Source organism: Ranitomeya imitator, chromosome 1 (assembly GCF_032444005.1).
Source record: "Ranitomeya imitator isolate aRanImi1 chromosome 1, aRanImi1.pri, whole genome shotgun sequence".
Lineage (NCBI taxonomy): Eukaryota > Metazoa > Chordata > Amphibia > Anura > Dendrobatidae > Ranitomeya > Ranitomeya imitator.
The window spans coordinates 79,795,993-79,809,161 of NC_091282.1; the positions used below are offsets into that span (position 1 = coordinate 79,795,993).

At 44.2% G+C, this 13,169-nt stretch overlaps 1 protein-coding gene and 1 pseudogene across 1 annotated transcript in view; one reads left to right on the forward strand and one right to left on the reverse strand.

Annotated features, from left to right (window-relative positions):
- NDUFS4 (NADH:ubiquinone oxidoreductase subunit S4) overlaps nt 1-13,169 on the reverse strand; it is a 200,326-nt gene that overhangs the window by 118,502 nt on the left and 68,655 nt on the right. Inside the window, exon 2 of the mRNA XM_069748510.1 lies at nt 3,481-3,559. Within this exon, the coding sequence (XP_069604611.1) occupies nt 3,481-3,559 (79 nt within the window). The remainder of the gene's footprint in view (nt 1-3,480; nt 3,560-13,169) is intronic.
- On the forward strand, nt 3,644-5,842 carry LOC138657492 (trichohyalin-like; annotated as a pseudogene).

Consider the following 13,169-nt stretch of genomic DNA (forward strand, 5'->3'; position numbering starts at 1 on the left):
TTTTCACAAGGGTATATAAGAGAAAATTGACAATTTGTTGTGCAATTTGTCCTGAGTACACAGACACCCCATATGTGGTGGAAAACTACAGTTTGGGTGCATGGAAAATAAGGAGCACCAATTGAATTGTGGACAGCAATTTTGGCTGGAATAGATTGTGGATGCCATGTCATATTTAAGAGACCCTAACATGCCTAAACAGCAGGAACCGCCACAAGTGACCCAATTTTGGAAACGACACCTCTTGAGGACTTAATCTAGCGATGTATTGAGCATTTTTAACCCTCAGGAGATTCACAAAATTGGGCTAAGGCAATGGAAAATTATCATTTATTCCATGGATGTGGCCTTAAGGTTCCAATTTTCCAAAGGGATAAACAGAAAAAAATGAACGGTAGGTACAATTTGTTACGCAATTTATCCAGAGTATATGTGGTTGAAAACTACTTTTGAGGCACAGTTCAAAGCTTAGAAAGGAAGGAGCGCCATATTGTAGTGCACATTTTAGTGTTGCCAGAAGAGAAGAACCTCCCATAAGTGACCCTATTTTACAAAATACACCTCTCAATGAATTTTTCTAAGGGTGCAATGATCATATTGACACCATGGATGCGTCACAGAAGTTGACACCATTGGACTGTGAAGACAAAATAATTTAATGTTTACCACAAAAATCTGTTTTTGCCCCAGATGTTACATTGTCACATGGAAAAAATGGTTAGAAATTGCACCAAAATTTGGCACACAATTTTTGCTTAACATGGCAATACTCCATATGTGCCTGTGCGGTTCTGCTTAGCCACAAGGCGAGACTCGGAACGGAAGGAGCGCTATTTGACTCTTGGAGAACAAACCATCATAGAATAGTTGGCAAAATCTATATACAGAGCCCCTAAGTGCCAGAAGAGCAGAATCTCCCCCTAAAGTGACCACATTTTGGAAATTACATCCCTCTGAGAATTAGTCTACATGGGTGTTTGCCAGCGAATGTTACGTGGTAAAAATTGCAAATCTGACAGTGTAGTGCCCATACATTGTGCCCAGCTCGTGCTACTGCAGACAGGGACCTCGTAAATTAAGCGGACTATCATCGCTACAGAAATGCCAAATAAGTGGATGCTAAATGTGGTTTAGGCACAGAACGGAAGGGAACATTAGGATTTGGGAGTACAGAATTCACTGGATTTCTTTTGAATGGCGAGGAGCCATAAGTGCTTACAGTGTCTGTACATTGTAGAGCCCACAAACTGAGCCCAGCTCATGCTTCTAGAGCCATGCACCTGTAAATTAGGCAGACTCATCAATATGGAAATGCCAAACATGCGGATGCTAAATGTGGTTTAGGAACATTGTGGGGCTCACAGCGCTCTTCCAGAGCCGTTGTCCTACCAGTAACGAGGAAGTCCCCTATATTTCCGTTAATAGATGACAGACCTGAGTCAAGTCTTGCCTTTTTTTTGTGGATTGTTTTGAAACTTTTGTTGAGAACATTTTACATAACATTTGGGATCACATTTATCCTGCGCACTATGCTGAGCACTTACATCGGAGTTTCCATCTAAATCTCCGAATGATGTGATTCAGATGAAACGCCCGTGACATCCATTCACTATAATGAGTTATTCTGGACTGTCTGGCCTCTGTTCAGGGTTGTTCTTTTCAGAAGTGCGCAAAACTGCGGCCAACAGCACTTTTATGTACCATTAAAAAAACAGACTATGCTGGATCACAGGTCCTATTGCATCCACAGAGCCTCCATCTGCCTCATTATAGGGTTCCATCCGAATTACGTATTTCAGAGATTTACACGGCAACCCCAATGCAAGGGCTCAGCGCAGAGTGCAGGATAAATGTGAGCCGAGCCTTACTGCGATCTTTGGGAGGCAGAATGAACAAAACAGCAGGTGAAGAATTGGTTTAACTTATTTTTTACGCTGTTCCTCGTGTGGTATAAGTGATTAGACAACTTTATTGTTTGAGTCGACGTGATTACAGCGATACCAGATATACAGCTTTTTTTATGTTTGGCTGCTATCACACACTAATTGCTTTTTTTTGGCAAAACAAAGTTTTCACAATATCTTGAAAGCTATAATTTTTCCATATTTCTGCTGTCATGTGAGGGCTTGTTTCTTGCAGGACGAGTTGACGTTTTTATTGGTACCATTTTCGGTCACAATGTCTTTTGATCGCTTTCTATTCTGATTTTTGGGAGTCACAATACCCAAAAACAGCAATTTATGAGGAGGAGTTTTTTTTTGGGGGGGAGAAGGCGATTGGGTTTATGACATTCCGCGTGTGGTAAAATTGATAATGCAGCTTTATTCCTCAGGTCAGTAAAATTACAGCGATACCACATGTACATATTTTTCCACGTTTTGGTGCTTTTACACAATATAAAAATATTTTTTATTAAAAAAAATTGTTTTTGCATAGCTGTATTCTGAGAGCTATAGCTTTTTAATTTTTCTCGATGGAGCTGTATGGCGGCTTGTTTTTTGCTGGACAAGATGATGTTTTCGGCAATGCCATATTTATTTCCATTCATCTTTTTGATTGCGTTTTTATTCCACTTTTTGTTTAGTGGTATGATAAAAAATGATCATTTTTTGCTACGTTTTTACAGTATTCACTGAAGTGGGGCAGTTTTATAGGTATGGTCGTTCCAGACGAGGCGATATCAAGTGTGTGTACTTTAGTTTATTTTTGTTTTTATTATTTTTATGTATTTGTATTTTTATGTATATATGTATTTTTATTTATTATTATGTATTTGTTGGATTAAAAAAAAAATATATATATATATATATATATATATATATTTATCTTTATTTTGTGATTCTTTAAGAAATATTTTTACAATTTTTCATTTTTTTTTTTATCCTTTCTTCCTGGATGGGGCATCAACTTCTCCTGCCCTGATCTAACACTCTGCAATGTATTTGCATTGCAGGGCATTAGATCAAGCAATTGCAACAAGGGAGGGGATGTGTCAGCTCCTGTTCTGACCAGGATCGTACAGGCCCCCAATACCTGGCTGACCCTGCGCCATCTTTCGGCCATTGGGTTGTGCCGATCGGAGCAGAGAGGGAGCCCCCTCCCTCTGCCAATGTCGTTGTCACTACTCATAGCAGCATCACATGGGTTAAACACCCACAAACAGCCCCAGCACTGATCGTTGGCGTTGCTGCAGGGTGTCAGATCTTATAGTGCTGGCACCAGCTGTTCATCGCATCGGCAATCGGAGAGCGATCGCGAGATCTTCATGCTATACATGTACAGCGGTTGACGTGAAGGGGTTTTCCGGTCTTCAGCTACAGGTCTGTATTCACATAGCGCAACTGCAGACTTGTATGCTAAGACCGGACAACACATTTAAAATGTAATCATTTGTAAATTGCAAACATCTAGCAACTGCAAATCAAACAACGATTTTACAGAAATGTGAGAAATGTGAGGGGTACATCTTGTGTAACTTACCAATTTTTCATCTACAGTGATGAGTTCGGTGTCTTGGGTTTGGTTCTGTGCCTGTCTCCACGTGGAAGTGCTCAACAACCTGCAAAGCAAAACTCAAAGTTATCAATGATTCAAGGAATGAGAATAACAGAAAAATCTGACATTCAATATCCATGACAAATACATGAATGAGATGCAAAGAAGTGCAAGTGAGGGCGCGAGCGAGAGAGAAGTGAGCAGAAGAGCCCGAGAGACAGCGCAAGCAGGAAAGCCCGAGAGACAGCGCAAGCAGGAGAGACCGAGAAACAGCGCAATCAGGAGAGCCCAAGAAACAGCGCAAGCAGGAGAGCCCGAGAGACAGCGCAAGCAGGAGAGCCCGAGAGACAGCGCAAGCAGGAGAGCCCGAGAAACAGCGCAAGCAGGAGAGCCCGAGAAACAGCGCAAGCAGGAGAGGTCGAGAGACAGCGCAAGCAGGAGAGCCCGAGAAACAGCGCAAGCAGGAGAGCCCGAGAAACAGCGCAAGCAGGAGAGCCCGAGAAACAGCGCAAGCAGGAGAGCCCGAGAAACAGCGCAAGCAGGAGAGCCCGAGAAACAGCGCAAGCAGGAGAGCCCGAGAAACAGCGCAAGCAGGAGAGCCCGAGAAACAGCGCAAGCAGGAGAGCCCGAGAGACAGCGCAAGCAGGAGAGCCCGAGACACAGCGCAAGCAGAAGAGCCCGAGAGACAGCGCAAGCAGAAGAGCCCGAGAGACAGCGCAAGCAGAAGAGCCCGAGAGATAGCGCAAGCAGAAGAGCCCGAGAGACAGCGCAAGCAGAAGAGCCCGAGAGACAGCGCAAGCAGAAGAGCCCGAGAGACAGCGCAAGCAGAAGAGCCCAAGAGACAGCGCAAGCAGAAGAGCCCGAGAGACAGCGCAAGCAGAAGAGCCCGAGAGACAGCGCAAGCAGAAGAGCCCGAGAGACAGCGCAAGCAGAAGAGCCCGAGAGACAGCGCAAGCAGAAGAGCCCGAGAGACAGCGCAAGAAGAAGAGCCTGATAGACAGCGCAAGCAGAAGAGCCTGATACAGCACAAGTAGAAGAGCCCGAGAGACCGCGCAAGCAGGAAAGCCCGAGAGACAACGAAAGCAAAAGAGCCCAAGAGACAGCGCAAGCAGAAGAGCCCGAGAGACAGCGCAAGCAGGAGAGCCCAAGAGACAGCGAAAGCAGAAGAGCCCGAGAGACAGCACAAGTAGAAGAGCCCGAGAGACAGCGAAAGCAAAAGAGCCCGAGAGACAGCGAAAGCAAAAGAGCCCAAGAGACAGCGCAAGCAGAAGAGCCCGAGAGAAGAGAACGATCAAGTAGGAAAGAGAAGAAGAGCAGGGGCAGGAGAGACAGCGCAAGCAGAAGAGCCCGAGAGACAGCGCAAGCAGAAGAGCCCGAGAGACAGAGCAAGCAGAAGAGCCTGAGAGACAGCGCAAGCAGAAGAGCCTGAGAGACAGTGCAATCAGAAGAGCCCGAGAGGCAGCGCAAGCAGAAGAGCCTGATAAAGCGCAAGTAGAAGAGCCCGAGAGACAGCGCAAGCAGAAGAGCCCGAGAGACAGCGCAAGCAGAAGAGCCCAAGAGACAGCGAAAGCAGAAGAGCCTGATACAGCACAAGTAGAAGAGTCCGAGAGACCGCGCAAGCAGGAGAGCCCGAGAGACAACGAAAGCAAAAGAGCCCAAGAGACAGCGCAAGCAGAAGAGCTCGAGAGACAGCACAAGCAGGAGAGCCCAAGAGACAGCGAAAGCAGAAGAGCCCGAGAGACCGCGAAAGCAAAAGAGCCCGAGAGACAACGAAAGCAAAAGAGCCCAAGAGACAGCGCAAGCAGAAGAGCTCGAGAGACAGCACAAGCAGAAGAGCCAGAGAGACAGCGCAAGCAGAAGAGCCCGAGAGACAGCGCAAGCAGAAGAGCCCGAGAGACAGCGCAAGCAGAAGAGCCCGAGAGACAGCGCAAGCAGAAGAGCCCGAGAGACAGCGCAAGCAGAAGAGCCCGAGAGACAGCGCAAGCAGAAGAGCCCGAGAGACAGCGCAAGCAGGAGAGGCCGAGAAACAGCGCAAGCAGAAGAGCCAGAGATACAGCGCAAGCAGAAGAGCCCGAGAGACAGCGCAAGCAGCAGAGCCCAAGAGACAGCACATGCAGAAGACCCCGAGAGACAGCGCAAGCAGAAGAGCCCGAGAGACAGCGCAAGCAGAAGAGCCCGAGAGACAGCGCAAGCAGAAGAGCCCGAGAGACAGTGCAAGCAGAAGAGCCTGAGACAGTGCAAGCAGGAGAGCACGAGAGACAGCGCAAGCAGAAGAGCCCGAGAGAAGAGAACGATCAAGTAGGAAAGAGAAGAAGAGCAGGGGCAGAGAGAGCAAAGAAATTACTAAAGCAATAGAGGTAAAGATGAATATCTAGAAGGAGAGAAAGGACTAGCCAAAGAGACTGTGCAAGAGACAGAGGCTTTAACAGAAGCCGTGTGAGAGACATACTGTAAGAAGGAGACAAGTAGCGGACACAAAACTTCTTTTTCTCCTCAGTTATAGGAGTTCAGGCTGCTGAGTTTTTGGCAGCCTCCCACTTAGCAGTTCACAACAGGCTGCACTTTATGTCTGCTACAGGCCCCCTGTCACAGAGAGACCGCCGGTGGCAAAAATTGCTCTATGGGAATGTACAGTAGTGGGTTTGTCACGAACAGACATAAGAACACAAAGCTGTAATAAAGCAGCTTGAGACTGAACCCAAAACGATGGCATCAGAGGTGAAGAAGAAAAAGAAAGTATTTGTTAAATTGTATTAGCTGCATGGCTTGAGACAAAAAGTGCAAAGCAGAATGGACAGAGGGGGAAGAGAGGTCTCCAGCAGAATTTAACAAGGTGTGGTTCTTTATTGTAAGAAAAGAATATTGTGATTCCCTGTGAGCAAATATTGTAAATGAATGAATGACTGAACATCCGCACTTTCCTGAGGCGCAGAATCAACTCAGTCTACGGGAAAAGCAGCAAACCCAACGATGGCTGTCCACAGACGTCAATTAAGGTCTGGTATCAGGAGTTTAGTTAAAACCCCACATTATTAAATTAATTTAGAGAAAAAGCCACACAAAACTTTTTTTTTCCATCCAGCAGTTTCTAACATTTTTAATGCTTTTCTATGTTAAGAGTAGAAGAACAAAAATGATTATGCGATCAGTCACGACAGACATTGACGGCGAAATACAGACTCAAGCGTCCATCAAAGAAAAAATGCCATTAGCTGAGCTGGGTTTTCCCTGGCAAATGTGATAAAGCCTCCAAAGATATAAACCTAATCTAAACCAACAATTTGCCTGATCTAAATACAAAAATAGATGATATTTTACTATTTATTTTATACAGTGCTCGGCATAAGTGAGTACACCCTCTTTGAAAAGTAAGATTTTAATCAATACCTCACTGAACACAAAACAAATTTTTAAAATTTTGACAAGTGAGTTTCATAGAATTTTTTTTAAAGCCATAACATGAAGGTCAGGTTAATTACCGTATGAAGACACCCCACATCAAAAACTGCTACATTCAGTATTTTGTATGACCTCCATGATTTTTAAAAGACAGCACCAAGTCTTCTCGGCATGGGATGAACAAGTTGGCGACATATTGCAACATCTATCTTTTTTCATTCTTCAAGAATGACCTCTTTTTGAGATTGTATGCTGGGTGGAGAGTGATGACAGCTGGTCTCTTCAGAATTCACCATAGGTGTTTGCTTGGGTTTATATCAGGAGACACTTAGCTGCTAAATCACTTTCACCCTGTTTTTTTTCAGAAATGCAACAGATGTGTTTTGGATCATTGTCACGTTGGAAATGTAGTTCCTGCCACCAGCAGCACTCATGCAGTCCCACATAAGGAGACGGCCACCACCATGTTTCACTGTAGGCACCATGCATTTAGAAAAATGTAGAACAAAAAAATTATATTGTGTTACCATATTAGCCATAAAAATTGATGTAAATACTTTTATGTCCAAAAAAGACAAAAGTATTCTATGATTGATACCTTTATCCTCTGGATAGCCAATAAAGGTATCAACCCTAGAATACATTTTTATTTTGGGTGCACAAAAGTATTTATACAGAAATAATGTAGAAAAATACATAGTGCCTACAGTGAAGAACAGTGGTGGCAGTATTCTTATGTGGGGCTGCATGAGCACTGCTAGTGTTGTGGGAGCTACATTTCATTGATGGCATCATGAATTCACAGATATACTGTTCTATAGTGAAAAAAAAGATGCTGCCATCACTCCATGCCCTTGGTAGACGTGCACCTTTCCAACAAGACAATTATCCTGAAACACACATCTGTTGCATTTCTGAAGAACAGGGTGAAAGTGACTCAGTGGCCCATTGTCTCCTGATCTGAACCCAGCCAAACACGCATGGAGAATTCTGAAGAGACAAGTAGTCATCACTCTTCATCCAGCATCCAGGCTCTAAAAGAGGTCGTTCTTGAAAAATGGAAAGGATTGATGTTGCAATACGTCGCCAACTTGTTCATTCCATACATAGAAGCCTTGGTGCTGTCCTTACAAGTCATAGAAAATACTAGATGTAGTAGTTTTTGATGTGGGGTGTACTCATTTTGCATAAAATTTGAATAAAACTGAAGATTTTGGAATGACATATTAACCTTACTTTCATCTTATGAGTTAAAACAATGTTCTATGAAACTCGGTCTTGCCAAGACTTTGGAACTTTTTTCTGTGTTCAGTGAGATACTGATTAAAATCTTACTTTTCAAAAGGGGTGTACTCATTTATTCTGAGCAGTGAATATACATTGTAATACTGATGGGAGGAAATTTTACAGCTGTCTAGAAAGTAGGACTGCAAATAAATTGTGAACCGTGCAAGTGTGAGTTTCCGAGGTAAGGAGCGATGACTGTGTGGGAGTCACTTCAATGGGAGCGCCTTCTGTAAACCCTCAGATGTGTGGATGGCGGAGCTGGCTTGTACAGATCAGGAGGTAATCATTTGTGCCATCACGCCAGCTTTACAGCGCTCAATCCTTTAAGTCTAGGTTGATCTCATATGCTTTAGAATTTGCAAACAGACATTTGAACATGTTACCCTCAGATTATCTTTTAGCGCAGGCTGACATGAAAATGTGCTAAAACAAATGTTCAGTGTCTGCGTGGTTTATTTTTACAGTGTCACGAATCCCTTCTCCGTGGTGTCACCTATTCGTCACGTGCCCACTCTCACACGTGACTTGGGGTTGTGCCTGCAAGGGTTAATCTATCTCCCCACTCTCAGTCCAGCATTCAACCTCTGTCCTATGCTGTAATGGGAGCATAAATCACACACCGACCCAGGCCACACACCCGCTCATACACGCTGCCACCACTCATCGAATACACGGGCGACGAGTCCCGGAACGAATACTGTATTAGAACTAATAATGTCTACCACTCATAAGGCTCACACACCTTAGGCTATGGATTCTTTTAGAACATTCAAGGTTCAACTTGTTAAAGTTTTATACTTTAATAACAAAAGGTTCAATGCTTACAATAAGAAAAAGGTATAAAAATATAATAAAAAGACATACAACTTTATACAAAACAGTATAAAATAACAGGAGAAAACATACAGAAATCATATAACTGGTAGTTGCTTCTGCTCCCTGAGGGTTGGACGAATGTAGATTGGATCACACCAACTTCTCAGGCTGCCCCCATCATGTGAACACAATTCTCTGTTTGCAGCCTAAATTTATAACTTTGGTCTGGAGGTCAGGTTTCTAGACCGGCCCCTCAGGTTAATATCATAATTGCTGGCTTTTTGATTGGCTGCGGCCGTGCTACTAGTGAATATATTATTTTCTCTTGTGAAAAGGTTCTCAGGAATAGATACCCTAGGCCGCAATTAGCATCTCCCCTCCAAGACCTAGGAGGTGCCAAATGTTACTTTTCTTCTTGGCCCTAGCTAGACCTCCTGGTGAGATATGGAGACACAATTTCTACTAGTCCCGAGGAAGTTTTATAACAAATACCGACACTGAGAACGTAACCAAAAGTAGAAAAATCCCTTCTATAGGATATGCCCATTGCACTCCAGCGGGGATTAACAGGGGCACAACTCCCCTATACTAACAACCTATAAATTCAAGAGAGCATATAGCCCCATAGCAATTGAATAAAATGCACTAAAGATAACTATAAAAGCAGTAAACTTTATTATATAGAACAAAAAATATACAGAAAAATACATATGTGAGGATAAGGTGTATGACATAAAAAGAACACACACACCGGAATATGCACCTAAAAATATACAGGCTAGACAATGGCACCATATAGAATCCCTGATGTAAAGTGCAAATCAAGGGCAGGTTATGCACAGAAAGTGTGTGCCCGTGCACAAACGGTACTACCTAACGTCCAGAAAGCTACAAGCTTATAACCCTTCCCAGCGGTGGCCAGAGGGGAGGGAAATCCCTCATGACATCAGCATGTCTGGGCATCGCTGTACGGAAGCCTTCAGAGGCGCCGCACGGCTGAGGATCCACGGCGCATGCGCAACACTACGGCGGCCATTTTAAGAATGTGCAAAACCTTACTGGCACCGCAATATTACAGGTACTAAGCAGAGATACACAGATAACAATGAACGTCCATCATAGCAATAAGCCCCAACGGGGTACGGGCACAACTGGCACCACTAGCCGATCAGTAGGGGCTTGATAGAGATTCAAAAGTTCAGTATCTTCAACGTCCATATCTCCTCATGTAATGATATCTCATATTAGTGCAGTACGCTCAATGTCTTCCCGATGTTTTTGCTCCGCACATGCATGCATCGGACAGCAGCCGCTTGTTCAAGACTCGCATGAATATAAAAACCGGGCATTTCACAGTGACCTCACAGCCCCCCGAGGAAGCACCAAATACGCGAAACGCGCGTCGGGGCTATCGGTAGGACATCTCACGCCGGGACTTTGCACCTATGGGTAAGCATGGGCAGGCTGCAATGTGGTGGGGTACCGTTTAGATTAGGGTTCTATTCCCACTATAGGGATTTATTTGGTGGTTACCCTGTCTTTTGGTCTCCTCACCTTGCACATGCATATATATATATATATTGTTTTGTACAGTTTATATACGGTACTTTCCCTATTATAGGGTTATAAGCTTGTAGCTTTCTGGACGTTAGGTAGTACAGTTTGTGCACGGGCACACACTTTCTGTGCATAACCTGCCCTTGATTTGCACTTTACATCAGGGATTCTATATGGTGCCATTGTCTAGCCTGTATATTTTTAGGTGCATATTCCGGTGTGTGTGTTCTTTTTATGTCATACACCTTATCCTCACATATGTATTTTTCTGTATATTTTTTGTTCTATATAATAAAGTTTACTGCTTTTATAGTTATCTTTAGTGCATTTTATTCAATTGCTATGGGGCTATATGCTCTCTTGAATTTATAGGTTGATAGTATAGGGGAGTTGTGCCCCTGTTAATCCCCGCTGGAGTGCAATGGGCATATCCTATAGAAGGGATTTTTCTACTTTTGGTTACGTTCTCAGTGTCGGTATTTGTTATAAAATTGTATTATTACTGTGTATCTTCACAGCTTCCCCAACCGACCGTATGGACAGAAAAAGTGGCTCACAAAATTGGATGAGGTATTCGGTGATGAGACTGTGGTGGTTTTTAATACAAGAGAAACAGAGGATTCCGTCACTAAATTAAAGTCGTTATTAAATTAAAAAAACGCGCCTATGGTGGAACAGGGCATTTTTAGAGCGGTATATGGCCAAAGGACTAATCCCTAGGGGATTGAGGATACAAGTGTTCCCCTCTTTCACCATGGAAGATGAGTCCCTTAGAAAAGAATGGGAGGAACTGTCCTCTAGTTGCTCCAAGGGAGATATGGAGCTGCTGGTGAAGTCTAATACTACCTCTTTACAAGAACTTGAAAAGGAGATTGGTGTCCTACAGGAGTCTCTATGTAGTACCCTTTCAGCAACCGCAGAGAAAAAATTGAATGATGAATTGGAGGGGGATTTCCAAAAGTGGGAGAAAGAAATTGTAGCGTTTAAGACTAAAAAATACCAAAGAGATGTTCTTGATTTTAAAAATAATCATGTGTATAAATGGAAGAAACGACAACCTACACAATTCAAACCTCCATCTCACCGTGGCTCTTTTTCATCGGCATCCTCTATGGATGAAGAGCAAGCATGTAGCAGCCATCTTAATAACACCTTGAATGATAGACTAAGATTGGGAAAAATGGGAAACCGTAGAGGCAAGAATAAACGCCGCTTTACTCCTCCTCAGTCCCTCGAGAAAAAGGCTAAACCCACCAATCGGTTGGAGGTAATAAATTTGTCTGATCATGTACTGTCTGAGGATCAGTTGAGTGTCCTAGGCCTAGGACTGACTTTCGTCCCTACTAATCATTTCAATTATTTCACAGCCATGAAGGACACACAATTGTTTCTCAGGAAAGTCATTCTACGCAAACTACATTTTAAATCTCAGGACGACTTCAATCCTGATACAACATTGGAACAGGAGGCATTGTCTACACTCGAGGAACTGGCGGAGGAGGCGGATTCAACAATTACAGGTACCTTCCCTGCTTCTGCCGTGCGTAGATGTACCACGTTCCCCCCCTTCTCACTCTGTCCTCAAACTGACATCTTTAATAGATTGGTATTGGAGGACTTGAAAAAAGTCCCGAGTGATAAGAGGGGTAACAATCTTACGCCTGCACAATGTAAGGCTCTGAAGGAGTTGAAGGCGATGCATGATGTGGTAATAAAACCAGCGGATAAGGGGGGGAACGTGGTCGTCTGGCCAACGGCGAAGTATGAAAGAGAGGCCTTTCGCCAGCTGAGAGATCGGGAAGCATATACTTCCCTGGCGTGTAATCCACTATCCAGATTCTCAGGCGAGTTGTTTGGGATTCTGGATCGGGCCGTGACATGGGGTATCATATCAAAAAAAGTGTTTGAGGGTCTGCTTGTGGAGCATCCGGTGGTCCCTACCTTCTACCTTCTGCCAAAGGTTCATAAAGATTCTGTTACACCCCCGGGGCGTTCAATTGTCTCGGGCATAGAAGGGCTGTGTGACCCTGTATGTAAGTTTATCGAACACTACCTGCAACCTTTGGTGGAGTCGCTCCCCTCCTATGTCCGGGACACTACGGACGTCCTGGGGAAATTGGACGGCCTTATTTTGGAGCCAGATATGGTTTTTGCAACTATCGATGTGGAGTCTCTCTACACTAGCATCCAACATGAGGATGGGTTGGAGGCAGCTGAATTGTTTCTGGGTATGAGTAATCTGGACCCCTTGATGCAGGCCCTGATCCTGGAGCTATTACATTTTGTTTTAACACACAATTTCTTTCTATTTAAAGACCGGTTTTTTTTACAGAAACGTGGCACTGCCATGGGCGCGGCGTGTGCGCCCTCTTACGCTAACCTCTTTCTCAGACATTGGGAGAGGGAGGTTTTTGGCGGGGGCGCGCGCGCCGTCTCCCATGTGCAGTGCTGGTATCGTTATATTGACGATGTGTTTATGATCTGGCAGGGTCCCGAGACGGCACTCGTGGATTTCATCCGCGGGCTCAATCAGAACAATCGGAATATCAGGCTGACCCACAGAATAGCGGGTGGCAGTATCGATTTTTTGGATATTAAAATAATGAGGTGTGAGG